At 41.6% G+C, this 26,898-nt stretch overlaps 1 protein-coding gene across 2 annotated transcripts in view; it reads left to right on the forward strand.

Annotated features, from left to right (window-relative positions):
* The window catches only part of mgaa (MAX dimerization protein MGA a), a 123,091-nt gene that overhangs the window by 8,174 nt on the left and 88,019 nt on the right, over positions 1–26,898 (forward strand). For both annotated transcript variants that reach the window (XM_068039614.1, XM_068039615.1), the window contains exons 3-10: positions 9,401–10,556; positions 15,655–15,721; positions 17,583–17,690; positions 17,974–18,126; positions 19,472–19,591; positions 20,539–21,095; positions 22,059–22,377; positions 24,647–24,873. In XM_068039614.1, coding sequence (XP_067895715.1) covers positions 9,401–10,556; positions 15,655–15,721; positions 17,583–17,690; positions 17,974–18,126; positions 19,472–19,591; positions 20,539–21,095; positions 22,059–22,377; positions 24,647–24,873 — 2,707 coding nt within the window. The remainder of the gene's footprint in view (positions 1–9,400; positions 10,557–15,654; positions 15,722–17,582; positions 17,691–17,973; positions 18,127–19,471; positions 19,592–20,538; positions 21,096–22,058; positions 22,378–24,646; positions 24,874–26,898) is intronic.

The following is a 26,898-nucleotide window of genomic DNA, read 5'->3' on the forward strand; positions in this document are numbered from 1 at the left end:
GGGAGGTGATGGCTGCTGCTAGAACACCACCCATCAGAGGCCCAGGGTCATAGGGCAACCCAGGCCAGTGGTAAGTGCTGGTGGGAGGGGTTTCGCTGATTGGGGGTCGCAGGGGAGAGGTGTAGGATGGTTGGCAGCCAGGGCAGCAGGGTGTCTCTCAGCAGCCCCCCCCCCCCCCCCCCTTTTCTGATGCCATGTTCCTCAATCAAGCTGTCAGCACGCTTATCTAAGCTAGGAGATTGTTTTATGTACCGTGATGACTTAACTCTTTTATCTCACTATACCTATTTGCCTCAAAGCTTTTGGACTTTCAGTTGTTTCTGCTCCTAAGGCATGGTCTCTGAATTTTCAAAACTGTTATCATCTTTAATTCTCTCTTCCCTCCAGAACCAACCGAACTCCAACATTCCCTTTCTCTGAAGCCCTGGAAAGTTGTCACCACCCAGCTCCATATCAACCTGTCCCATTATTCTCTCTGAATTCCTTCAGTTTGTTTTCTGCTATGTCCATAGCACTGAAACTACCCTGGTCAAAGTCGCCAGTCACCTCTTTTGTTTCTGATAACTGTAATGTGTGGGTGTTCCTGCTGCACATGTATTACTGCTCTGTGGCTAAGATTGGCTTAGAACCGCCAAAGTGAATACCCTCAAATATTCCCACGTTATACTCCATCTGCCAAATTTTTGGCCACTCAATTAACCTATTTATATCCCTTTGCAGACTCTTTGTGTCCTCCTCACAACTTGTTTTCCCACCTATCTTTGTATTGTCTGCAAATTTGGCTACACTCAGTCCTTTCAGTCAGATCATTAATATATATTGTAAACAGTTGAGGCCCCAGCACTGATCCCCGTGGCACCCCACTAGTTACAGTTTGCCAATCTGAAAATGACCCATTTATCCTGACTGTTTTCAGTTAGTTAACAAATTCTTAATCCATGCTAATAGATTATACCCAGCACCATGAACTCTTGTCTTGTGCAGTAACCTTTAATGTAGCACCTTATCGAATTCCTTTTGGAAATCCAAATATACTACATCTACTGGTTCCTCTTTATTTGCCTGCTCATTACATCCTCAATGAACTCTTAATAAATTTGTCAAACACAATTTACCTTTCATAAAACCATATTGACTCTGCTTGATTTGAATTATGATTTTCTAAATGCCCTGCTACTACTTAGTAATGGATTCCAGCATTTTCCCACTGACAGATGTTAGGTTAACTGGCTTTCTGTCTCCCTCCTCCTATGAGTAGGGGGTTATGTTTGTAGTTTTCTAATCCACTGGGATCTTTCCAAAGTCTAGCAAATTGTGGAAGATTACAACCAATGTATCCATGATTTCTGCAGCCACTTTTTTTTAAGACCCTAGGATGCAGACCATTCAGGTCCAGGGGACTTTTCAGCCTTTAGTCTCATTAGTTTTCCTCGTACTTTTTCTCTAGTGATAATTGTTTTCAGTTCCTCCCTCCCTTTTACCTCTTGATTTTCTGCTAATCTTGGGGCACTTTTTGTGTCTGCTGTGAAGACAGATACTAAATACATGTTTAAAGCCTCTGCCATTTCCTTTTTTCCCATTATTAATCCCCCCCCCCCCCCCATCCCATCCTCTAAGGAACTAACGTTTACTTTACATGCTTTCTTCCTTTTTATCTACTTGCAGAAGATTTTACTGTCTTTTTTTCTGTGTTTTTTTATATTTCTTGCTAGTTTACACTCATATTCTAAGTTATGCCTTTTTTTCGTCCTTTGCTGGTTTCTGAAGTTTTCCCAATCTTCTGGCCTACCATTAATCTTCGCGGCATTGTGTGGCTTTTCTTACAATTTGATAGCACCCTTAACTTACTTAGTTAGCCATGGATGATGCAGCCTTCTCATAGTGTTTCTTTCTTTATGGAATATATCTTTGTTGAGAATTATGAAATAGCTCCTTTAAATGTCTGCCACTGCTTATCTACGGTCTTACCTTTTACTCTGTTTTCGCAATCCTCTTTAGCCAATCCTGTCTTCATGTCTTTATGTAAGTTTAAGACACTACCTTTAGACCCAAATTTCTCCCCTCAAACTGAATGCGAGATACATTGTGTTATGATCACTCTTGCCTAGAGGACCCTTTACTATGAGATCAGTCTTGTCTCTGCACATTACCCGATCTAAAATAGCCTATTCCCTGGTTCGTTCTGCTACGTGGTGTTCTAAGAAACTGACCTGAATATGCTCTATTTACTCATCCTCAAGGCTGTCTTTGCCAATTTGATTTGCCCAATCTACATGAAGATTAACGTCACCCACAAATATTGCAGTACCTTTCTTACAAGGCCCCAGTATTTCTTGATTTATACTCTGTCCTACAGTGTGGCGACTGTTAGGGGGCCTATATAGTACTCACACCAGTGACATCGTTCCCTTGTTATTTCTTATTTCCACCCAAACTGATTTTCCATCTTGATTTTCTGAGCCAAGATCATTTCTCACTACTGTATTGATCTCATCCTTTATTACCAGAGCAATGCACCTCCTTTTCCAGTTATTCACAATCTATATCAATGATTTGGATGTGGGGACCAAATTTAATATTTCCAAGTTTGCTGATGACACAAAACTAGGTGGGAACATGAGAGGAGAATGTAAAGTGGCTTTGAGGGATTTAGACAGGCTAAATGAGTGGGCAAGAACATGGCAGATGGAATATAATGTGGAAAAAATATGAAGTTATCCGCTTTGGTAGGAAAAACAGAAATGCAGAGAATTTCTTAAATGGTGAGAGATTGGGAAGTGTTGATGTGCAAAGAGACCTGGGTGTCCTTCTTAAATCACTGAAAGCTCATATGCAGGTGCAGCAAGCCATTAGGAAGGGAAATGGCATGTTGATCTTTATTGCAAGAGGATTTGCTTACAGGAATATAAAAGTCCTTCTGCAATTGTATAGACACTTGGTGAGACCGCACCTGGAGTATTGTGTACAGTTTTAGTCTCCTTACCTAAGGAAGGATATACTTGCCATAGAGGGAGTGCAGTGAATGTTCACCAGACTGATTTCCTGGGATGGCAGGATTGTCTTATGAGGAGAGTTTGAGGAGACTGGGCCTATATTCTCTAGAGTTTAAAAGAATGAGAGGTGATCTCATTGAGGTATGCAAAATTCTTATATGGCTCAACAGGGTAGATGCAGGAAGGATGTTGCTCCTGGCTAGGTGGGGGGAATCTAGAACCAGGGGACACGGTCTCCAAATAAGAAGTAGGCCATTTAGGACTGAGATGAGGAGGAATTTCTTCACTCAGAGGGTGGTGAATCAGTGGAATTTTGTACCCCAGAGGGCTCTGAAGGCTCAGTCATTCAGTATGTTCAAGACAGAGATCAATAGATTTCTAGATATTAAAGATATCAAGGAATATAGGGTTAGTGCAGGAGAATGGCATTGAGGTAGAAGATCAGCTGTGATCGAGTTGAAGCAGACTCAAGGGGCCAAATGGCCTACTCCTGCTCCTATTTCCTAGGTTCCTTTCTGCCTATCTTTCTGAAATTTCAAGTACATCTGAATATTCAGATAAAAAGCCTTGAATTTTGTCTTTATACCATATTTCTCTACTGACTCACCTAACGTTTGTAAGCTTTGTGCCTTCCAGTCACACTTGGGTTACCATTACCCATATTGCTACCAGGCACTATTGCCTTGCTTTTGCTCTTTTTAACTTACTAAATTTCCCCTCACTTGAGCCCTACCCGCACAATTTAGTTTAAAGCCCTATCTACAGCCCTCGTTCGATTTGCCAGGGCACTGCTCCCAGCACAGTTCAAGTGAAGCCCATCCCAACAGAACAGCTCTCTCCCCAGTACTGGTGCCTGTGCCCCATGAATTGAAACCTGTTTCTCCCACACCAATCTTTGAGCCACACAACTTTCTGATCTTATTTACCCTATGCCAATTTGCTTGTAGCTCGGGTAGTAATCCAGATATTATTACCTTTTGTGGTTCTTTTTTTTAACTTAGCCCCTAGCTGCTTATACTCCCTCAGCAGTACCTCTTAATCCTTTTTTTTATTCGTTCACGGGATGTGGGCATTGCTGGCTAGACCAGCATTTATTGCCATCCCTAATTGCCCTTGAGAAGGCGGTGGTGAGCATATATTTTCACTAATTTGTGCACATGGAACACCTGACAAATAATATAGTAACATGTGAATACTGAGGAGTTAGTTATAGGTTGTATTCTATCCAATAATATTCACATTCTGTGTCTGTGTGTGTCTCCTGTGTTGTTGCCCAGAGTCAGAGGATACAGTGCCTCTGCCATGTTTATGTTGTTGCTTCTCTCTCTATCTGACTCTGCTTGTCTCTTTTTCTCACACTTTTTGTTACTCAATTTCTCACTTCTTCAAATCCTCTATTGTATTATAAATTATTCTGCTGAGTATAGGGATAGCCACATTTTGATGGAGCAGTTGTTGGGACAGAGCATATTTTCCAGTGGCAAGTATGAGATGTTGGTTGGGAAGGGATCTGGTTAGTAACCGAAGAAGGGAGAGGGCAAGAGGCTGGAAAGCACCACTGCTTGCAGTGAGAGGCAGTGAGGAGCTGAAAGGAATGGACAGTTAACAGGAGGGGTTGGGAAGAAGAGGGAAAAGATAAGAGTTGAGAAGAAATGAACAATTGCGGTGGTATGCTATGGAGAGGGAAAAGATAGATGTTGAGAGGCTGCTTACCTTGGCTGGAGAGTCTAGAACTAGGTAGCATAGTGTCAGGATAAGCGAAAGGCCATTTCACTGTGTGATGAGGATAAATTTCTTCACTCGTAGAGTTATGAACCTTGGGAATTTTCTACCCCAGAGGGCTGTGGATGCTCAGATATTGAGTATATTCAAAGCTGAGATCGATTAGATTTTGGACTGTAAGGGATTGGATGGGAAAGCGGAGGTTAAAATCAACCATGGAGCAGATGTGAGTTATAAAGGCCTGCTACCCGACCCGAACCTGACGGGACCCAATGACGTGTCGGGTTTGGGTTGCTTTTCCGGTTCCGGCTTTGGGGCTCGGGTCAGGCCAGGTCCGGGTTGGACACTCAAAGTACTACCTTTTGCTCTGCTTGGAGGAAAAGGGAAGTTGAGTAAGTAAGTGCCAAAATTTGAAAAGCCTGCCTGAGCTGGGAGTCCGGAACGTCAAGGAGGGAAACGTGCATCCGGAGTCCACAGACTGAGTCTGCGCAGTGAGCGAGTGAACGTCTCTATGACATCATCGCACTCATGCTGCAGCTTCCTTCTATTCCATCCATCCAAAAGTGGTAAGTATAGTGAGTGCACTATGGTCGGGCGCAGGAGGACTCTGGCAGGGTCGGGCTTGGGTCTGATGTGGTTCTGTCGGGTTTGGGTCGGGGTTTTTTTGCCCCAGACCTGAGCAGGCCTTTAATATGGCCTGCTTCTATTTCTTATGTAAGATGCAGACACTGAGGGTTTTTTGGGGGGGAAGCGGTAAGGTTTAGTGTTGGAAAGTAGCGAAGAGAAGTGGAGCTAGGGGTAGAGGCTCAGGGTGTGACTGGGCAAAAAGCCTGCTGAAGAAAAGTATGTGATGGAAATGGTGCTGCAGCTGATACCTGCACCACATTTTTAAAGCTGATTCTTGGTCCTAAGCTGGGAAGCAACAATTTGTTTATAAATTAGTTGTAGCTCTTTAAACAGATTAGTGCTATAGGACCTTTTGAAAACAGATTGTGGATTGCCAACATAATGCTCGGAAGCAGGGAAGAGAATGGGAGTCTTTTGGGAACTGATGTAGTGTGTCACACTGGAAGGAACTCAAGCCAGGTTGAGGATGTAGTTTGTGACGTAGTTTGAGCAGCTCAGCAGTGAGGTTGTGAAGAGAAAGAGGCAAGAAAAGAATTGAAGAGCTGACGGGTCTGAAGGGGATTGAGGGAAGAGAGCAACATTGGGCAGGAATGGGGACAACAGGAGAATAAGGAAGGTATGGGGCAGGAATGCATACTTTCCTCCCAGGAAAGAGGAGGCCAGAGGGAGCTCCAGAGAAAGAATCAGAGTCTTGGGCAGGAGAAAAGTAGGGTAAGGTCAGGGAAAGCTATGCGGGCAGGAGCAGTAGGGTAAGGTTGGGAGGAATTTTGAGACTGAATATAGCTGCAGTTTCCATGGGTTGGCAAAGTGTCCTTACACGGACACTATTGTGTATGGTAAAAGATTCTGAAGTCCGTGACTGATAACTTCAGGGGCATGAAATTTCCCATTGGCGGCTTCTTTACGACCAGATAGACTTTCACAGCTGACGGCTAATGGATTCTGAGAGCGGGAAAAGTAGCTTCTGAACTTCGGACAGATTTGGTGTTTTCCGGCGGATTCTGAATTTTTAAAAAAAAGTCTGTCGGAAACCCTGAATCTGTCCGAAGTTCAGGAACTGCTGTTCCTGCTTTCTGTAGTGGTCAGTGACAGAGAGGGAGGAGCGGGGGGGCGGTGGAGGGAGGGGGAGACACCGAGCACAGAGAGAGAGGTGACAGATGGGCACAGAGGGGATAGGGACTGACACAGAGCGAGAGGAGAGAGAAAGGGATCAAGATCACTCCTGATAGATGGACATCTGTCTGGATTCTCCGCGTTGCAGCATCAAGTGTGTGGGCAAACATTGACTATTTGTGCAAGCAAAAACAATGCTAGCTATTCACTAAATTGGATGAAATGCATTTTAAATTGGACTGTGTTTTGGCTATACAGACAGAGATCAGCCATGATCATCTTGAATGGCGGAGCAGGCTCGAGGGGCCGAATGGCCTCCTTCTGCTCCTAACTTGTATGTTCGCATACACTTTTTATATACAGATTAATTGCCTCTTTGTCCGTGGTTGAGTCAATAATTCTGTCAAATATCCGTGGTGCAACATGTTGGTGCCTCTTCCTGGCAGGTTCTCAGAGGCAGAACAGGAGGAGGGAGAGCAGTGGAAAAAAAAACAGCTTTTAAAAAGAGAGGAAAAATTGACATCCAAAACTTGCTTGTGAAATTAGTGTGAAAAGGAAGATGGTGGACAGACCAAGTTGGAGACACAAAGGCATGGCCAAAATTTATGATAGCCTGAAGTAAGATTTGTGGACGGAAAGTGTGTACCATGTGCAACATTTTTCATTTTTATACAGTTAAATGGAAGACTGCAAATGCTGGTAATTAGATATACAGGCATAAAATGCTGGGCCTGCTTAGAAGTTTGGTTAACATCTAAATAAACACAGAATTTTTAGCAGGTTACTCTATCTTCTCTTTCATGTTCAGATACTGAGTTTCCTGCTCTGAATTTGCAGCATTTATTTTCTATTTTATTGTAGTCCAACTGAGGTGTCATGGGAGGAGGGTTACATGGTCCGGATTTTGCGGTAGTAATGACAGCAAAATTGTCAGTATTCAACATTACCCCTCTGAAACTGACTGCAATTTCAGGAGTCTGCATGGGCTGGATTTTAAGGAGTCCGTGGCAGGGGGTGCCTGATGATGGCCCTGGATGAGGCCCACCATGGACATAGACGCCGGCAGGGCCTGGCCTCCCCCAGCACCCCCCCTCCCCCCACTGCTTGGAAACGGGACCACAGTTTAATTATTTAAATGAATTAAAATAATTGTATTAATGAATCTTGTGTCTCCTCCTGACGTCGCACCGCGAACTTCATCCCGGTGGCCAACACTGCCGCACCTTTGGATCCCCGTCCGGGGAAATGAGGCGTAATGCTTGTGGGGTGGGAGGGAGGCAAGTTTATCAGTGTGGGGGTGAGAGGAGTGGCGAGGAACAGGATCAAATTAGCGTCCTGGATGTAGGAGATGATGGGAAGGGTTGAAGTTGAAAGTTTGTGCAGTTTGGGGGGGGGGTGGGGTGGGAGTTCAGGTGGTAAAGATGTTTTGGGGGTGGCGGGAAGGGCAAATAACTAATTTAATTGTTATTAGGAGGTGGGAGAGGGGCAAAAGAGATGTTTTTATTTAAATTCAAATTCCCTTTAAATATTTAAATTTCCCGTTAGGGCTGACAGCCCTTTAAAAATGGCAACAGCGCCTGCGCACAGGCAGCTGACACCATTGCCAGCGATGGATAGCCCGCTCCCCTCTACATGATTGGGGGTGAGGGGGTCCCGCTCCAGCTATTTAAATGAGCTGCCAAGGGCTGCCATTTTTTTCCCGTGGCGGGCTTATAAAATTCAGCCTCATCTGTGCAGTTTAAAAATGCAAATCCAGAAGTTGGTGTTAGTGCTTCTATGCTTCTCCAGAAGTGTGCTGTTGAGGGCCCCCGAATGCAGTCAATTAGAAATTATTGAACAATATGAACGTCCACCGTTACGCTCTTAGTCTTGCTGTAAGGACTCTTGAAAAAGTTTCCCCATGTTAAATGAAGTGTAACTGGGTTTATAATTACAACTAAACAGCCTCACGGGCCCAGAAAGTGTAATTTTATATTTGTTGAATGTCATATTTCTCCATTATGATGAGAAATTCCACATTTTTTAAAGTTTATGATTTTTAACTCCTACCTTAATCCTATGTGTATGTCCCATTATTTTATTTTGCTATCTGTAAAATTAAAAGTGAAAGTATTTGGTGGTTTTTCTTCCTAGTTAGCTGTTCGTGAGAACACCTCAATGTGATTGGCTGCTTACCCTGTTTGATGACATCACAGGTGCTGGATGCCTGGAGATCTTGTTGATTTGTGGGCTAATTAAGACTGATTTTGGGAAAGGGGAAATCTGTGCCACAGAAATCATTAGATCTTTGCGGCAGCTTTCTTTGAGATCCATGGTGAGCAGTGTTTTGCCGTTGCTTGCAAAATTCAGCTCTATATTTCAAGAATGAAACTTGTTTCTTTACATTCATAAAATTCACTTAAATTGTAATCACATTGCTCAGTTGCTATGGAGTAGGCCATTCAGCCCCTCAAACCTGCTTCATCATTCAGTTAGATCACAGCTGATCTGTACCTCCACTCCATTTATCTCCTTTTGCTCCATATCCCTTGACGCACCTTAACTGACAATGATCTATTGATCTCAGTCTTGAAAGCTCCAGTTGTTCCACAGCATCCTCATCCAGGTTCCTGCTATCCGTTCTGTAAAAAAAGTAATTCTTGATTTCCATCTTGATTGGCTTAGCTTTAATCTTATGTTCCCTCATTTTTGATCTCCCCACCAGAGGAAATTGTTGCTCTGCAACTACCCTATTGAATCCTTAAAACATCCCCCAATAAAAACTAATTTTCTGTAAGCATTTTATATGTCAGTAAGTTGTGCTGGTATCCATCAGTCCTGTGCTAATTTGAGATTGTCCTACACTGCTTCATTAGCTATTATAGGCTTACAGGTTGAAACGTGTGTTGAGGATATTCTGTAGTCAGTGTGCATTGTACTTCACTATTTTCTTTATTTCCCTCCAGCATCTTGAAACACCTCCCTGATGTGTATTCAACTCATCGATTCGATATTGCATCATCTGAAGATCAGGAAGAATCTTTTAATATTATTATCAAGGAAGAACCACCAGATGATGACGAGTACTACCATGCATTAAACCCGGAGGACCTTGATGGTACTGGGCTGGAATGTAAGAAGGAGGAGGATTATTTAGATACTACTTCTAGCCAGAACACTCCATCCTCAGGGGAACAGATGGATGAGACTAATTGTGAGCTAGCTAATCAAACTTTTGATGAAAATGGCACCGGTGAAGTTGTTGCAGCTACTGCTGGAGTTACCAAACGGCCACTGAGCAGCCCCGAAGGGGTAGCCAAAGCTAAAATGCTGCGAATGGAAAGTGGCAAAATGCCCATAGTTTACTTGGAACCCTGCACTGTTACAAAGGGTACTATAAAAATATCTGAACTGCCACAAAACCTGTTGTCTCCTTGTCGGAGGAAATGGGCACCTCCGATCACCCTTCCTCTCCGCTCTCCAAATGCAGCAGAAAAACCTAGCCGTTCACCCAGCTCTGCTGAAAAATCCAAACTAGGAAGTGTGGATTCATCACCAGAGTGCACTGGATACAAGGAGAATGACTCTGTGTCTGAAAGAACTAAGAAGAAAAGGAGCATCAGTGCACTGGCACATAGCTCAAATGCTTCGCAAAGTATGCCATCCCAGAAGGCCTCTGGACAAGGTTTTGGATTTTGCAAGATTAAACATACTGAAAAGGCAACAAGTTCTGGAATTTGGAGTCCTGCAGGTAAGGCCTGTAATTGTACTGAGAGCTCACCTGTCTGCTCTAAGTCGACTCGTTTGTCTACTAAGGCATTCAGTTTGGGGATCTGGAGACCTCCAGATGGCGCAACTGATAGTATTGAGGAATTGCCTATACCACGCACCACCAGTTCCAGGTCTCCACGTGTGGCGAAGCAGCAGTTTACAGTTAAAACCTATAGACGGGGTCGACCAAAAAAGCTGCAACAGTCTACAAAACTTTCCCATTCTGTCTCTGAAGCAGCCATTTCTCTGGCCTCCTCTGACCACCTTCTGGAACGGGAAGAAATGTTCTGTGACGTTAGTCCAGACCTAGACGATGTGGAGGGTGTTACCTTTGTGTCGTATGCATCTCAGGTAAGGCCGCTATTCATATATTGGGCGTATATCTCATACAACAATTTGTGTTGATGGTTAAAGAAGAGTGCGTCACAATGCCAAAAAGGTCATTGAAATAATTACCCAATTTAAAGTGCTAAGTGTATTGACAAAACAGTTACAAGTGGGCATTTCAGTATTTTGTGTGAATGCTTAGATATTCATAACTTAAAATATCCAAAAAAGCAAAATCAGAAATAAGCTAAGGGAGGTTTCTTTGTAATTGACCATCTCTGGATAACAATAGTTTGGGGAAGTTATTGAATCTAAAAGTATCAGTAAAAATAATCATTAAATGGGTACTGAGGGGTTGTGGTGGATTCATTCATGTGCAGGTTCAAGTGAAATTGGTGTATGCCAGCATTGTGAAGGTTCACATCAAATTAGAAGCCTGTTTTATACTATGCCTGCAAAGAAAATCTGGGTCAGACTCCAATTTGCCATGAACCCATATTGGACTGTTAGACCAATTTAACAACCGCTTGTAATCTAAAATGCGGTTATTCTCTATTATTGTTTTTAACACCACTGTACACACAAACCTGTTCAAAGTTGATCATAATTCATTTGCAGCGATAGGTTTAAGAAAAGAAATAAGGAGATGGCTCACTGACGTAACATGTAAGCTCCAGAGTTGTTCTTCTGTTCCCATCCTATGTTTGAGTTCCCATTGCAGCTGCTGTGTTTAACTTTGTTTTTTCAATCTGAGCCTTTTGTCTGAATGAAAAAAATGTGTGTGTGTGTGTGTGTGTGTGTGTGTGTGTGTGTGTGTGTGTGTAGCACCTCACATGACCTCGCCATCCCAAAGCACTTTACAACCAATTAAATACTTTTTGAAGTGTAGTCAGTGTTGTAATGTAGGAAATTCAGAACCAGAAATTGGGCACAAAATTCTGATCCATTAAGGAAGCCAAATGCCCTTTTGGTGTGTGCTGTGCCTTCAACTGTTCTCGCATGGCCTGCTCAGAGACCAAGTTGAGAAGGACACTCGTGGGCACTGGAAGCAGCTGGCATGGTGCCATTGAATTATTACACAGCCCTACTGGTTGATCTAACTGGTTGGTCCTAAATTTGGACCAGGTCCATTCAATGAATTCGCTTGTCACTCATCAAAGATCATTCAGCTGCAAGCAGGGCTTAGCATTAGAGTTACATAAAGGGCCAGGCACTCAGCTTGCAGGTAAGGTAATTTTGAATAATGTCTGCTGTTGCAAAGTCTCTGGAAGTACTCTGGAGTGTATTTGAGGATGTTGTGTTAAGTTCCTGGATTTGGCAGGGAGTGTTGCATCCTGACAGGGAGGGGCTGCAGTTGTAGTGCCTCTGGATCTGCAGGGTAAGAGGGAGATGGAACAGAGGCTGCAGAGAGGATAAGCTCTGTATGATGCACTCTGCCAAGTTGGAGCTGGACTCCTCCCTAACAGTGATAGGAGGCTCTCTGGCAGGCCAGCCAATGCACCTAACATCTCTGTATGTCCATCAGCACTCTGCTGTATCCTGCCTCATCAAGGTCCTCATCTGAGTCCTCTAAGGCAGAACTTGTTCATGTGCTATCAGCAGTTGCTGCTTGGTTCCCTGCTGAGTGCTCAGGCATCGAGCAGCGCAGGGGTGCTTGGCTCCACACTACAATCAGGTAAATGAGAACCACATTTTAATGCTGCCTACCTGCAGTTCAACAGGCATAGGCAGGCCATGAATTATGATTCCCGCACTCGAAAATGGTGTGCCCCAATTTCTAGCCCAATCTTGTTTAAGGGATAAATATTGACCAGGACACCGGGAAGAACTATCCTGCTCCTCTTCAAACAGTATGAGGGGATCTTTTGCACTTATCTGAGAGGGCTGATTATGTTTAACGTCTGATCTGAAACTATTGAAGTGTCAGTATAGACTTTATGGTGAAGTCTCAGGAGTGGGACTTGAGAGTGCTGCAACTGAACCACAGCTAACACCTGAGTAAGGGAGTAAGGCAATACATCTGGGAGGTGGGTACTGTCCTCGCCTCCCTCATGACACCTGTCATCTGAGTACCCTGCTGGTTCGTTACAGCTTCACTACAAGTGACAACTTGATGAACAATTCCTTTTGCACTTTCAGCAGGCATCAAAAATCTATTAGCGGCTAGCACATTAAACATCTACTCAATAAATCCCTGAATGGAATCGAACAAATGCCACAATGAAATCTGGAATATAGTAACTGGTTTATCAGAAAATTGCAGGTCAATTACTGTAATTTATCATCTGTGGGTTTGGGTCTCTGAAAATTCCATCTTTTGTATTTAAATATCTCATTCTTGCTCTTCTATTCAAGCTTTGTATGTGGCTAAGTAAGCAATGATAAAAACTGGTAATGAAAATGAGATGTTTACCTTTTCAAGGTTTTGGCCACATTCAGGAACCATGCGGCTTGCCTCAATACAGCTTAATTGAAGGTCGCATTCTAATATTGTACCTTATGTTGTTTTCTATGACATTAGGTGAAAGGTCTATTCATATCTGTTCAAATTTCTTCATGGGAATATGTTAACTGTGGTGCTTGTTCACCTACAAACTATTTTTAAAGGGTTTGGACCATTTTTTTTCTATACAGAGTTTCCAACCTCTGTGTATTACATCTCCCAACTCAATTTTTTATAATCTTTAATAAAGAAGTAAGCATTTAGAAATGCATAGGTTAATCAATGATGACCAGCATGGATTTGTCAAAGGCAAGTCAAGTTTGACAAATTTATAGTGGTCCCTGAGACCATTGCTGCTTTTAGGGGATAACTGCTCCTCCTAGCATTTCCCCTTGGTTGACGTAGAGCTTATCATTTTTCTGTGTTTCATGCATGAACTTTTGGCTCACCCATGCTGGCTCGTTTTGAATAAACTAACACAGAATGAAATCTTGTATATCAGGTGAAGACTAAGCTTGCATTGTGCTTTTAGTACAGTCTTAAAAGGGATTTTGTGGTGACTATTTTTCACCATTTGTGGTTGAACTAATGACTAGGAAGACTGTTCCCAATGCACCCAGATGTGTTTTATAAAAATTTGCTTGATCAACTTGTTGGTAAGCAATACTAATTTGTTTAACAGTGTTATTCCTCATTTAATTGACTTCTACTTATAAATAAAATATGAAATGCTTCCAAAAAAGGGAAAAAGTAATTTAAGGGCAATGTCCAGAAAGAAATTTATGCCCTTAGAATGGCACTTCTCCTTTTTATATGTTGAGTTAGAAGGAAAGCCAAACATATATAATGTAACATGTCATAAACTGGAGAAGGTGGGATGAGGTTATTGCAAGGAAGTTATTTGTGTTTCCAGTAAAGGTTGTTTTTTGAAAAAAAAAGTATTAGCTGGGAATTGAGTTGGCTGGCCTAAGGATCCTGTCCATCACTCCTTAACTGGCTGTGCACTCTTCTGTTCAGATGCTTTCTCTGGAATACCCTTTTTCTCTTCCCTTCTCATTCCCAACACTTATGACTTGTCCAAGATTGGTAGACTTGCTCTCATTGGAAATCCAGAGAGCAAACTAACAAACTTAATTCAGGACTAAATTTGAAACTCTGTTTCAGTACTGAGAGGTTACGTCTGGTGTATAAAGTTAACTTTTTGATCCCATACCTCAGCACAGATCTGCACTAACAGTTTGCTTAGGATTAAGAATAAGTATTGTAACCCCCTCTCAGATCCATTTTTCTTCAAGCTGGCATCTCCATTGGAGAATCGCTAAATCTACTTTTGTGTTTTGTTTGTCGACTTGGGTGTGAAAGATAATTGCCCAGATTTTGTGGTAATAACAGTGAGGCTGACAGTGCTCACCATTATTAAGGATTAAATCAGGCAACAACTTCTGGCGTTTACAAATGTGCAGTTAAATGTGAATGTCGGGAAGTTGCTGTCCGAGTTGCCCTGCTCCTCCAGAAGCTTTGCGACACCGACACCTCGCTAATAGGCTCGGCATTCGACTAGATGAGGGCATGAAGTTGTGTTACTTGCCCATTAGTTACACGTAAGCACACCGGAAAAAGTTAGGGCTTGTTCATTCAAGTATAAGTGGATTTTTAGCAGTGAGATAAGTCTTAGTTATTGTCAAACACACTCTTGGGCACTCGAAATTTAGTCGAGTCTCGTTCCTTTAGATTTTGATTATTGTTGGAGGCCCTGTCTGCCCTCGCAGGTGAATGTAAAAGATCCCATAGCATTGTTTTGAAGAAGAACAGGAGAATTATCCCTGATGTCGTGGCCAATATTTATCCCTCAGTCAGCATCACTAAGAAAGTTATCTGTTCAGCTTGCTATGCCGTGGTTGGTTGCTGCATTCTCTACATTACTTTCAGAAGTACTTGGTTGGCCGTAAAGCACTTTCGGACTTCCTGAGGTTGTGAAAGGCGCTGTATAAATGCAGGTTTTTTAAAAAAAAATTAGTTTGCTCACTTTTTTCTGTCTCTCTTATCTCTCCATCATATTTTTCTTTCCTTCTCTTTATTTTGCTGTCCGTATGTGATTTTACATTGAATTAAATATTCTCATGTGCATATTCTGGTTTAGACTGTGTGCCTTAGTAAGGATTCTTCAGTCTGATTGATTGAGGCGATGCTGACCTCAGATCTCCTGTAGAGAATGCCGTAGTTCTTTAACTGTCTGAAAACCACAAATCACAGTGTAAAAACCCATATAAATTCTGTGGGCAAATGTACACATACTGAATGGCAAGCGCCATTCGTTTGGTGCTGACCGTAACAATCTGGGCCATTAAAATGGCAACACCAGCTTGGGTATGAGGCAGGGGGAACGAGCAGTGGAATCTGAGAGATGACTTCGAAGGAGAAAGCAAGGGAACTTGACAGAGAGACTTAGAGTAAACTTTGGTGTTTGCTTTAGAGCTCAAACATGTCACAGTGTACTTTAACTGTTGGATGAGGGTTATGAAAAGGGTGGTTCAATCAGAACTGTTTGTTTTCCCTCCAATCGACATTTTGTAACTTCTATGTCTTTTTAAACCAGGGTTTGGTGACTGACGTGCCTTTGTGTGTAGTTCCAAATAGTTTTGTTATCTCACTTAACTATTTGGATTGATATTTGTACAGGATGCCCTGCAGTCCCACCTGGTTGAGCAGGAATCAGAGGACCCAAGTGATCCCATCCATCAGACAGGTACCAACCACACAATGTCTCCTTTTCCTTGTGCGCTAAGCTGTGATGCCATCAGCCACACACAAATCCCAATTAGAAGTTTCTCGGTATGGTATTTACCCAAGTTTCTGTTTGTACCAGAAGCTTTCTGTTCCTTTTGAAGAGTGTTAGGACACAACCGCTCAAGACAAAGCCCTCAATCAAGATATGATTCTGATTGCGGTGGGAGCAACACAGTGTCAATTCAGTCCCGTCACTCCACCGGTCGCATAACTTATATCTTTAAGCTTTCCCAAATCAAAGAAAGCAGCAGCCAAATTGAACAATCTAGTAGACTCTGAATGAGGCGAACCAAACCAGATATCTTTAGATATTAACAATTAACTGTTAATAGAAAAAAACCCCACAATCTTAAACACTACTAAGATAAACCAATATCTTAAATAAAAATAGAAATAACAGTATAGTCTTTGCAGATTTATGCTTCCTGACGAACAGTCCTCTGATTCAAAGTCCACTCGCAATCTTCCAGGGTCCGATGAGGAAAGAAAAACAGTTCTTCATCGATAGGCCATTCATAATTCAGTTCAACATTTGCAGCTTCAGACCCTTCTTTCCAGTGATGACCATAGCAGATAAACAATTCGTAACCACTTTCAAAAGAATCAATCTGGCTTAACTTTTAGAATTTTGAAAGGTAGAAATAAACAGTTTAAATTTGTTTCCTTCAGTTTAAATTGACTGAAAGATCTTTCCTTCAGTACAGGCTGGCACAGCTGTGTCTCTCAGAACAGACTGTCTCTCAACTATCTCTGCAAAGCCAGTTTTTTTTTCAGCTAGTTTCAAAGTTAAACGGCAACATTGTATGTCCTGTTCTCTGTCTTGAATGGTTGTATCCAGGGCAACCAAGATGCACCTTTACTTGGTAACTTCTGAAGCTTACTGCCTTAAAGAAGTAGTGACCTCTTACAGCCTTAAAGGCACACCTCATATTTCCTGAAAAAAACCCAACAGGATCATGACGAGAACTATGTGCAATTTATAATTCAGTGGTAGAAATGTGCAAAATCAACATGTAAATCTGAAACAATCTCTGGGAGAATGTTCAACAGAACTTTGTGCTGCTGTGAGAGCTGTATGATGTGAGTTTAAGAAAGGATTTCAACATCAGATACAGGCAGTAATATGAGGCACAAAGACATAATACATTCCTCACAGAGATGGATAAATAGGAACATAACATGGAACAGGAAAGGCCATTTAGCTCATCAGTCTTATTTCTTCTGCAGATCACACATCAGTTGCACTATCATTGTCTCTGCCAAATTATTAATATCCTGGGGAAAGGTATTTTGAACTTTTTCTGTTTCTCAATGGTAAATGAAGCAGGTCTGCAAAGTATTTGTCTAACTTTGGATTCTGCATTAAACGTCAGGCTAACTTGTCTTATACAACACTTGCAAGGTCACAGCAGCTTGTCAACATTTGAGTCCACACTGAATTTAATTATCTATCCTTATTTATCCCTATAACCTTCAGTCCCTTTCCTAACCAACTATTCAAACAGCTCTCTTTTTAAACATGTTATTTAGCAGGATGTTAGTGCTTCAGCTGAGTGTCTACTTTCACATATCCATTAGGAGGGTGGGAGATTCCTCCTTGTTTCAAGTTTTTTTGGAGCATATTAATTTTATATTAATGTTCTCTACTCAGTCTAAATTAAGACATCTGCTTGGGAGTGTGCAGGCTGAGATTTTAAGTGATTTAGTGAGGAAATCAAATTTGGATTTTAGTTCTGCTGCATTTTCTCTGATTCTTTTTTCTGTCTGTACTATCATGCTTATTGAAAATAATTGTGTTATGTGACTTCACATTCTTGAAGTTCCCCAAGAAAGTGATGAGGAGAAAATTGAACGACTGGAAGAGCAGCTGATCAAGGACTTGACTCATTTAGACCCCAGAGTTATTTTGCACCCATCACTTAAAACAGGTGAATGTTACTTGTATAAATAACATTGCATGAAAGATTGTGCCAATATGCTCGTCAGTGAAAAATGTTAAAAACATATCAAAGTGGTTTGAGATATGTCTAAATTGCCTTGATTCTTAGTTTGATTTGATCTATTTCATGTGGTTATTCTACAAATCGCAGTATTGTAATGTAATATAATCTAGACAAAAGGGAGAACATGAGCCACAACCTGTTTTTATGCTGGTTAGAGTATTATTTGCAAAGCTTTATGTCTGATTAACTGAATGTATTCCCCCTACAGCTGGTGTTAAGCCGAGTTCCCTGATGTCAACAGTCAGCCTAAACCTGAAACACTTAGGAGCGGTAATACTGCCCACATCAGCAGGAGTCATTAGACCTGCTTGGAGAGACACCTTATGCTCTCCTTCCAGTCAAACTGTCCAGGGGCCTCTAGGTGAGCAAGCAGCTAATTTAGTAGGAAATAATCTGTTACATGTCTGTGCATTCAACAAAAATATTTGGCACCCTGGACTAATAGAGCCCACATTCAGTTCTTCGCCCTCCATATCAGTATTGACTTTATCGCTGGAAATGATCTTGACTCAAAATTACATTTCCATCAATGACTATGAAAATTTGGACTAAATTCTTTCTGAAGATTATAATTAAAATTCAGAGACAAGACTGAAATCAAACTGATTAGTAGGCCCAACCATTTTTAGAATAGATGTTAGAAATTGAAATGCAGCTAATTTCTTAGTTTTCATTTAAGTGCTAGTTAATTGTGGATTTCTGAGTTTTGAGAGAAAGGACACAGTGACAACAATTTTGAAACACAAATTAAAAAAAAAAAAATCTGGAAAAGACTATAATGAAATATGGAAAGCAACATTTTTCACAATTTGTGATAAATAAAATACGTGACTAAAACTTGGTAATAAAAGTCTATAATTCAAAACTAGGTGGTTAGCGTTTTCAATGAAAGAACTATATAACCAAGTACAATTGGCACGAAGCAAGCTAAACCAGTTCTGTTTCCCACACGTTTCATCTTCCATGATATGCTGTTCTGAGGAGATATCAAGCAGAGGCCAGGAGATTTGGAGTGGCACAGTTGGAGGGAGAGCCCCTGTTGGTTATTTTTAGCCACATTAGTAGATGTCCAAGGGCAGGTTACTTGTGCGCTCCGTTTGGACATACGAAAATAACCATAAGTTATGATTCTCTATGTTTATCCAAGCAAAGATCTCAAGCATATTTAGTCACCAGGAATTATAACCCCCTTTTGTTCTGGTTAAGTTCCCTTTCTTTGCCTAAAAGTAATTTCTTCATCTTCTCCCTTCCCTACCCCCCAACTCAGGGATGCCATCCACAGCGCAGTTACTGGATTAGCTGTCTGCCCTCAGTCCACTCCAGTGCTCCCTCTAATCCAGTGTGCGAGTTGACTTAGCCTTGGATTATTGTTTCTCATCCTCAGCTTGTTCAGATAACTTCTGTTTTTTTTTACAAAAGACTCACAGAAAGAGATTATTCTCCCCTTTCCCTGCTTTTAGAAATAGAATGCTTTTCTCTGGAAGAATCTTGGTCCTTACAGCAGTTGTTTCAAACCAGCTGTAAACCCAGATTCTTAAAATAACAAGCAAATAGATCAGCAATAAGGCCTTATTTTTAAACTTTACTTCTCCCTACTCCCAGTCTTGTAAGTGGCTATTGCTGATGCACAAGCTTTTAGATTTGAAATTGTTGTGTAGTTGCAGTTGGTGTGGTCTCCTCTAATTGTTTTTATGAACATTCTGCAGAAGAAGAAATTCCCTTTGTTTCCAGAACAGGAAAAACAAATGATTTTACAAAGCTGAAGGGCTGGAAGCAAAAACTTGTACAGCAGTCAGGGGCATCTGCATCCAAACAGACTGAAGCAAGTAAGTTCATAAATAGTTGCTTTCTCGTGACCGTATAAAATTAATGGGGGTAACATTCAGCTGATGACCACGTGGAGTAGTTCATCCCATCCCATGTAGAAGCCACCTGATTTTTTCTTCCACTCCATTTGAAATCAGTGGAAAGACCGGGCAGGTTCTGTCAGGGACAAATGATTTATTCGAAGCACGTTAGAGACCATGCAATAAAGTTTTAAATACTATTCCCAAAATGACCTTACTATCCCACATTCAAAGAACACGCACCACTGTCAGCCATCGTACTGCCCTACCCCAACACTCCTCCACCCTGATCTTGCTAAGTTTCTCCCCTGCCTGATGGCTAGCATTCCCTCTTTTTTTCTCTTCCCCCTACCTTCCAACCCGATTTCCTTGTCCTCACTTACCTGATAGTCGCTGCAACACCTGCAGTGACCCACTCATCTAGAGCTCTTTGACAACGAGCTGCCTGTTGCTCTTTGTGACTCGGGGGCTCCGCAGCAATGAGGCGCAGCGTCAAGGGAGCCTTGAACCTTGCCAGTCAGGTCCTGGGATTGATCCAGGCCATAACGTTTGTATTTCATTATATGAGCATAACAGCAGGAGTTTGCCATAGAAGAAGGATTGCAATGTTTAGTCTGTGGCCTTTATTCTTTCAGTAGATTATATCATTGCATCTCTTGAGCAGAGTGCCTCAGAAACATGTTGATAACTAAGGGTTTTTTTAATTCATGTAAACTTTGTCATTCAAAATCAAAGCTAGCTTTCCCAAAGCAACTTGGTTCAGTATATGACGGTAGGCATGTTAAGAGTTGCACACCTACCATCAAGTGGCTGTGGTGAGGAGGGGGTACTCATTGAAGTACTCTAATTTCAGTCAATGAAAGTTTCTTTGGACTCAACAGCAGTGGCAAATGAACTGATACTTTGTGCTTTGGGGATTGTTCCAGGTACCAGTCTGGAAAGCTTCATGAAAAATCGCTCTGCCTTCCTAAGTGACAAACTGGATGAATACCTTGAAAATGAAGAGAAAGTCATCAAACAGCGGGCTGATCTATGTATTAGCAAAATATCAAAAGTTGTGTATAAGATGCCCACCAAAAGTTCCAGTTATGTCCGGACATTGGATAGTGTATTAAAACACCGGGCGCCCGAAGCCACCCTTGGAGGGTCTCACTCATCCAATCGAGCTACAATTTCCCCACAGCCCATTTCAGTTGGCTGTGTTTCCAAAGCTACCAAACAGAGTGGGAAAGTAATGGGGTCCAACTTGGCCTGCAAAGAGCAGAAGTCTGCAAGCAGTGCAAAACCAACCTCAACAGCAACAAAGTCACCAGCTAATTCCAGTTTACCCCTGTGCTCTGTGCTCATGAGACCCCCTGGGCTATCCAAAAAGGAGATAAAGTTGATTAATCTGGAGAATGGCGCCCTCTGGGATGGGAAGCCGAGGACTTATATTACAGAAGAACGAGCAGAGGCATCTCTTATTACCCTACTAACAGCACAGGTACCAGTTCTGTTTTATATTGAAGAAGGAAACTGGGGAAATGTGTTGATAAAGGGCTAAAAGAATGCAAAGCTCAAGACGTTTAACCTCTATCTTTAATTAACACTGCAGTGCACCCACTATAATAGTTGTTGATCATGTTAAGCGTAGTTAGGACAAAAAGAGAGAATGTCTTAACTGACTTTCAAATGCTAATTATATTGGAAGTTTTTTTGGTTAAAGCAAAACTAGTCGTCTGCTTTGCTTTAATGACATTTTAATTATAGAATGTGCTAACTTTCACACTTGTTCAACCTGAGCACACCAAAGAATAGGCCTCCTGAGTGGGAGAAATTAGGTCACACTGCTCTTTTGAAGAGCTTGGTGCCTTACAGTAAACATGGAAGCATGTACATTCACTTTTTGCTGACTTGTTAGACTCTGTAATTTTTTCAGACTCCCGTTCCTCTGAAGATGTCATGGAAAAGTACAATTTAAAAAAAATATTGATTTTCCAACTTTTTCAATATCTATTGTCTCATGGTTTTCCTGCTTTCTGATAGGTTACTTTATGCCTTGTAATTGGTTATTTTCCAAATTACATTTACACAAGAACAGTTGGTCAAATTCCAGCTGCTATTGCTGTTGTTTTGTTCTCCACTGACAGATTAAATGGTGAGGTAAGTGTTGAGAAGCGCGTGCAAGATGTTTATGCTGTCGTTGAAAGTCAGCTGGAGAATTGTGCAGGGCAGTCGAAGGATATCGAGGTTGTAGTGCTGCAGGAGATTGCATTAGGTTTTTGCTAACTAATCTCACAAGACAAACAGAAAAATGGGGAGCTCTTAAGCAGATTACTTTCTTTTCTATAGGAGTACTGATAATGCTTCCCTTATGATGAAGTTTATGCTGGCCTAAGTTGAGTTGACGGATTTATTATTGGATTTTGTTAGTAATAAAGATGCATTTTCCTTCACCATCTCCCAGGGAACACTTCCATCAAGAAAGCGGCGGGTGATACCTAAGCGGGCACCGATGTGTAAGAATGAGTTCTGCCGCTTAGGCTGCATCTGTTCCAGTCTGTCACACATGAAGCAGCCGCCTACGCATTGCCGCAAGCCAGAGTGCATGTTCAGCTGCAAGTGCCCGAAACGCGAGGTGTTGGTGCTGAAGACATTTGGGAGACGCAGAAGGCAGCTGAACAAGGCATTGCGGGAGGATCTGATATTCTATGATGCACTGGCAGAAGACGATGAGTGGAAACCAAGAACCAAAAAGAGAAAAAAGAAGAAAGTGGTTGAATATGGTTAGTACTTGCCGCATAAATTATATAATGCGGGAAGTAGTTTTGGTAACTGCGTAGAAGTTGAAAATGCTAGTCCATTAACACAGTGCACGTTCCTTCAGATTTACTTGCCTGATCTCTCAGTCATCTGTTGTATGACATTCATTCTGCACAGTACACAGTTGCAGCAGTTGTAATAAAATAGCTTGGATCTCTGACAAACTATTCTGAAACGAAAATTGATTCTTTTTAATACTTTGCAGTGAGCTCTTAATAAACAAAGATATAAACAGAATTCAAAATAAATACGTGCATTTTATAATTCTTCCAGTTGAATTATCTGCACATGCCAAAAGATCTATGATTTTCTTTTGTTTAGTGGCCAATGGCATTATGACAATGGAGGCAGTTCATATTACTACTGTTAAGACCATGATTTTTTTCTTGGGGCTGGAAAGATTGGTAGGGGTCTGAAGGAGATTTTCAGATAGGAAACCTGGAAGTATGATTTTCCGGATGCTGTGGCGAAATTGATTGCTGAACGTCTTTTAGATTAAAAGTTTTCCAGTCAGACAGCCAGCCAGAGTGACAGGCTTGGATGCCTTTCAGACAGGAAAGCAACCAGGGAGTGAATGTCAGATAGTCTGACATCTGATTGGGAGGGATGGGCATGGTGGTGGTGTGGGAGGAAACATTCTCACTTCTGTTGGTTCACAAGCAGTGCAATAAAGGCATTCACCTCATGGGTCCAGTTCTCCCCACTCCTACCTGCAAGGATTCCAAAGGCCCAGAATCCTGGCCTCCATGAGTTAAAAGAATACTACTACACAATGTTACATCAAGGCTTGCTTCTTCTTCACCAGCTCCTTCATTCATGATATCGTGTCCCTTCCCCAATATACTAAGAGTCCCTTAATGCTTAAAAAAAAAAATCTGGCCATATACTAGAATCTATACCTCACTTACCTTTTTGTTTTTGACTTCCTGGCCTAGTCTTGTCTGCTTCTTTGCCACCTACTGACCTGACTATTTCTCACACTGTGTTGCTTGCAGTGTTGCCTTTTTTCCTCCCTGTTTTCTGCTGTTGCTATTGTCAGCTTTGTGTTTCCCATCACGTATTATATCATTATCTGGTGTCCACCACAAAGTTGATATGCTTTGAAGCTTCAGCTTTACCCTTCCTAGGGCTGCAAGATTGGTAAATGTTGCTTCCTGAATGGTGAAAATGACTACTCCTAAATTGATATAAATCTACCAAATCAGGGAGCAGGATGTCCTGGAAATATACAGAGTGAGGCTGAAAGTCTGCATTGTGCACAAATGTACAAAGAATATTAGGAGCATGAACTGTGAAATGAACTCATGGGCCATGAGCTTGTAAACTACTGTGGGCCATGGCTTGTATAATTTTTCACTGCAGTACTGAGGGAGTGCTGCATTGTTGGAGGTGCCGTCCTTTTGACACGATGTTAAACTGAAGTCTCATCTTCCCTTTCTAATGATCAAGGTGGGTGCTAAAGATCTCGTAGTATTATTCGAGGAAGAACAGGGAGTTCCCCCAGTGTCCTTAGACAGTCAATGAGACCACTGTGAAAGTTCTTCCTTTCTATCTTAACCCTTCCATTAAACATTTTGAATGGCTCATGCTTTCCAGACATCATCTAAAAGTTAATTGCTGACAGGCAAAATGAATATTAATCACAGCACTGCTGTATATATTATATATGTAAATATTTTTGTTTTTCCATTATTTTTGATCTATTAAAATATTGCTTTAACAACATAAACTTTAATAGATTTTAAATTGGTTTCCAAGGTGGGCAAGATATTTGAAATATGTATTTGGTTTGTTCTTATGATTGAAAGAAAAACAGTATGACATGATGACTATTGTATACATGGTATATTAAATGAAAGAGAAAGATCGCAGAAGTTTAAAGAAATTTCCACAGGTCTGAGTGCATTCTGGAGTTTTGGGTAGGGTGGAGGGGAGGAAGCAACAGGGGAATCGGGACCTACATAATTCCAGACTTTGACCATCGGACCTGTTGAAATACATGTAATGTGCATTTATTGCTTGAATGTCAATCTTCTGATAAAGTGGGGATGGCGACTATTAATTTGTAACAGAGAAACTTCCAGACCCTGCAAAATTCCCATAGCATTAAAATATGAGGAAAACCCTTAACAAATGTCTGCGCACCTGAACATTATGAATACTCAACTGGTGTGCTCATGGGGGCGGTGGTGAAGGTAAATACTGTCTTCAGTTTTTTTCTTTTCCCTGCAGCAATCCCGGAACCAGAGCAATCCATACGTTCATATCCTCTGTGGGTTCGGCAGGAGGGGGAGGTGGACCCTGAGCCAGTCTACACTGCACCTCACTTGAAATCCTGTCACACCAACAAATGCTCCTCTTTATCCCAACCGCAATCTCCACTTAGTCCAAAGGAACCTGACTCTATTGAAGTGCACACAGTGTTATCGACTCCTGCCAGTTCACCAAAGCCCTCTGAGGTAAGCAAATGGAAATTATGTAAAATACCTCCAAGAAATGTACATTCAGAATTAGCAGTGCTGTTTGGCAATCTGTTTGCCTTTTGTACACAACATAACTTTTTCCACCCATTTGAAATTCGCCTAAGCTGTTAAGACTTTCAAGACTCGCTGATGTTGTGTATTTATCATCAATAGGGCACCTGGAATTTTGTTCTATGAGCACAAGTGATGCACTTATCTTTGTGATAGGGAGCACCACCAAGGCAGATGCTTTTATTTTCACTCCTGCTTCTGGACACTGCACCAGTGCAGTCCCTACATTGACAATACAAATGTGTGGGTTAGCAACATGGTAGCAGATGCTGTCTTGTAGAAGAGTTAGTTCAGGGAATCTTTTAGGAGTTGGGTCAATCTAGAGGTAGACCTGTTAGCCATCATCTCCTCTGTGTTTGAGGGTAGAGATGGTGTAATTCAGGAGGCTGATGGTCTTTACTTTTTCTGGGCACAGAAGTTTGTTTGTGTTTCCTTAGTTTACCCTGATCCCATGGACCATTTAAAGGATATAAGCAGATGTGGTGAAGATTTAATTAACACCATATTAGCCCTGCAAACTGCGATCCTTGAAGTGTGTAGAGACGGAATCCTGTTGATTTGCAGGAGCAATCTCAGTTGGGGTGGGAGCAGCAGTCAAATATTGAAGTCGCACCTGCAGACATCCTGATTGATTGCATGATTAATGAAAAATGGCAACCTTTTGCTAAGACTCTAATAGTAGTAACTATATTAGTTACTCAATACATCCACTAACAACACAAAATGGAAAAATCTGTGTAGTGGTTTTCTAGGACTTCAGTTCTATCTCCTGTGATATCAAAAATGTTCTGTTTAAAGAAAAATGTTCTATTTGTATTCATAATGCAGTTTTTGCAGTATTTTTCTACATTGAATTTCATCTGCCACCTGTCTACCCAATTTCCAATCATATCCAAATCCTCTTGTAACTTACCCTGTTCAGCTTTGCAGTCTCCCACGTTCATTAGCTTTGCATCACCTGAAGATTTAGCTATTCTGCTTGTGACTCTTGACTCCAGATAATTTACAAAGGTAATGAACAAAAGAGATTTCAGCATAGTTTCCTGTAGCACCCCACTGGTAACCTTCTCCCAGGCTGATGACAGTCCCTGTACCATCATGTGTGGATTTTGTTTGTCAACCAATTACGTATCCATTGTAAAATATTTCCACTAATTAAAGCTTTTTTATTTTCAGTACCAGCCTTTCCACATGAACGATGTCAAAGTGCTTTCTGAAATCCAAGTACACTAAATCCAATGGCAATACCCCTATTAAGCTCCTCTGTCGAACCCTCAAAGAAAACCAGAAAGTTAGGTTGGCCGACCCTCCCATTCATGAAATAAAAGCAAAACACTGCAGATGCTGGAAATCTGAGATAAAAACAAAGTGCTGGAAATACTCAGTAGGTAAGGCAGCATCTATGGAGAGAGAAGCAGAGTTAGATAAGACAAAGGGTGAAATGAAACTGCCGAGCAGAACAGCTTTGAGATAAGGTGAGGGGGTGCATCTGGAGAGAGAGGTCAAGTATGTACATGTGGCGGCGAATGGCACTGAGTGTAGATCTCAGGATGTGGTGATGAAAGGTCACAGACCTGAAACGTTAACTCTGCTTCTCTCTCCACAGATGCTGCCTGACCTGCGTATTTCCAGCACTTTTCTGTTTTTACTCCCATTCATGAACCTATTGGCTATCTAATTATAGGGTCACAGTTCTATTAGTAAATGCTGAAGTGTGCGTTTTGCCTGGTGAGCAAAGTGCTTTGCAGTTGCTGCATGTGGCTCTGAGAGCCTCTTCCACTGCCACCTTCTTAGAAGCAGTGTCTGCTAACCTTATATTTATTCCTTTTGAAGGCCAAAGCAGTATTGCTCCTCAAAAGTAAAAACTGCAAAATTATTCCAGGAATATGTTGAAATACAAACACTGATTAATTTCATTCTGTAATTCCACTTAGAATATACCAGACATAA

Source organism: Heterodontus francisci, chromosome 9, assembly GCF_036365525.1.
Source record: "Heterodontus francisci isolate sHetFra1 chromosome 9, sHetFra1.hap1, whole genome shotgun sequence".
Classification (NCBI taxonomy): Eukaryota; Metazoa; Chordata; class Chondrichthyes; order Heterodontiformes; family Heterodontidae; genus Heterodontus; species Heterodontus francisci.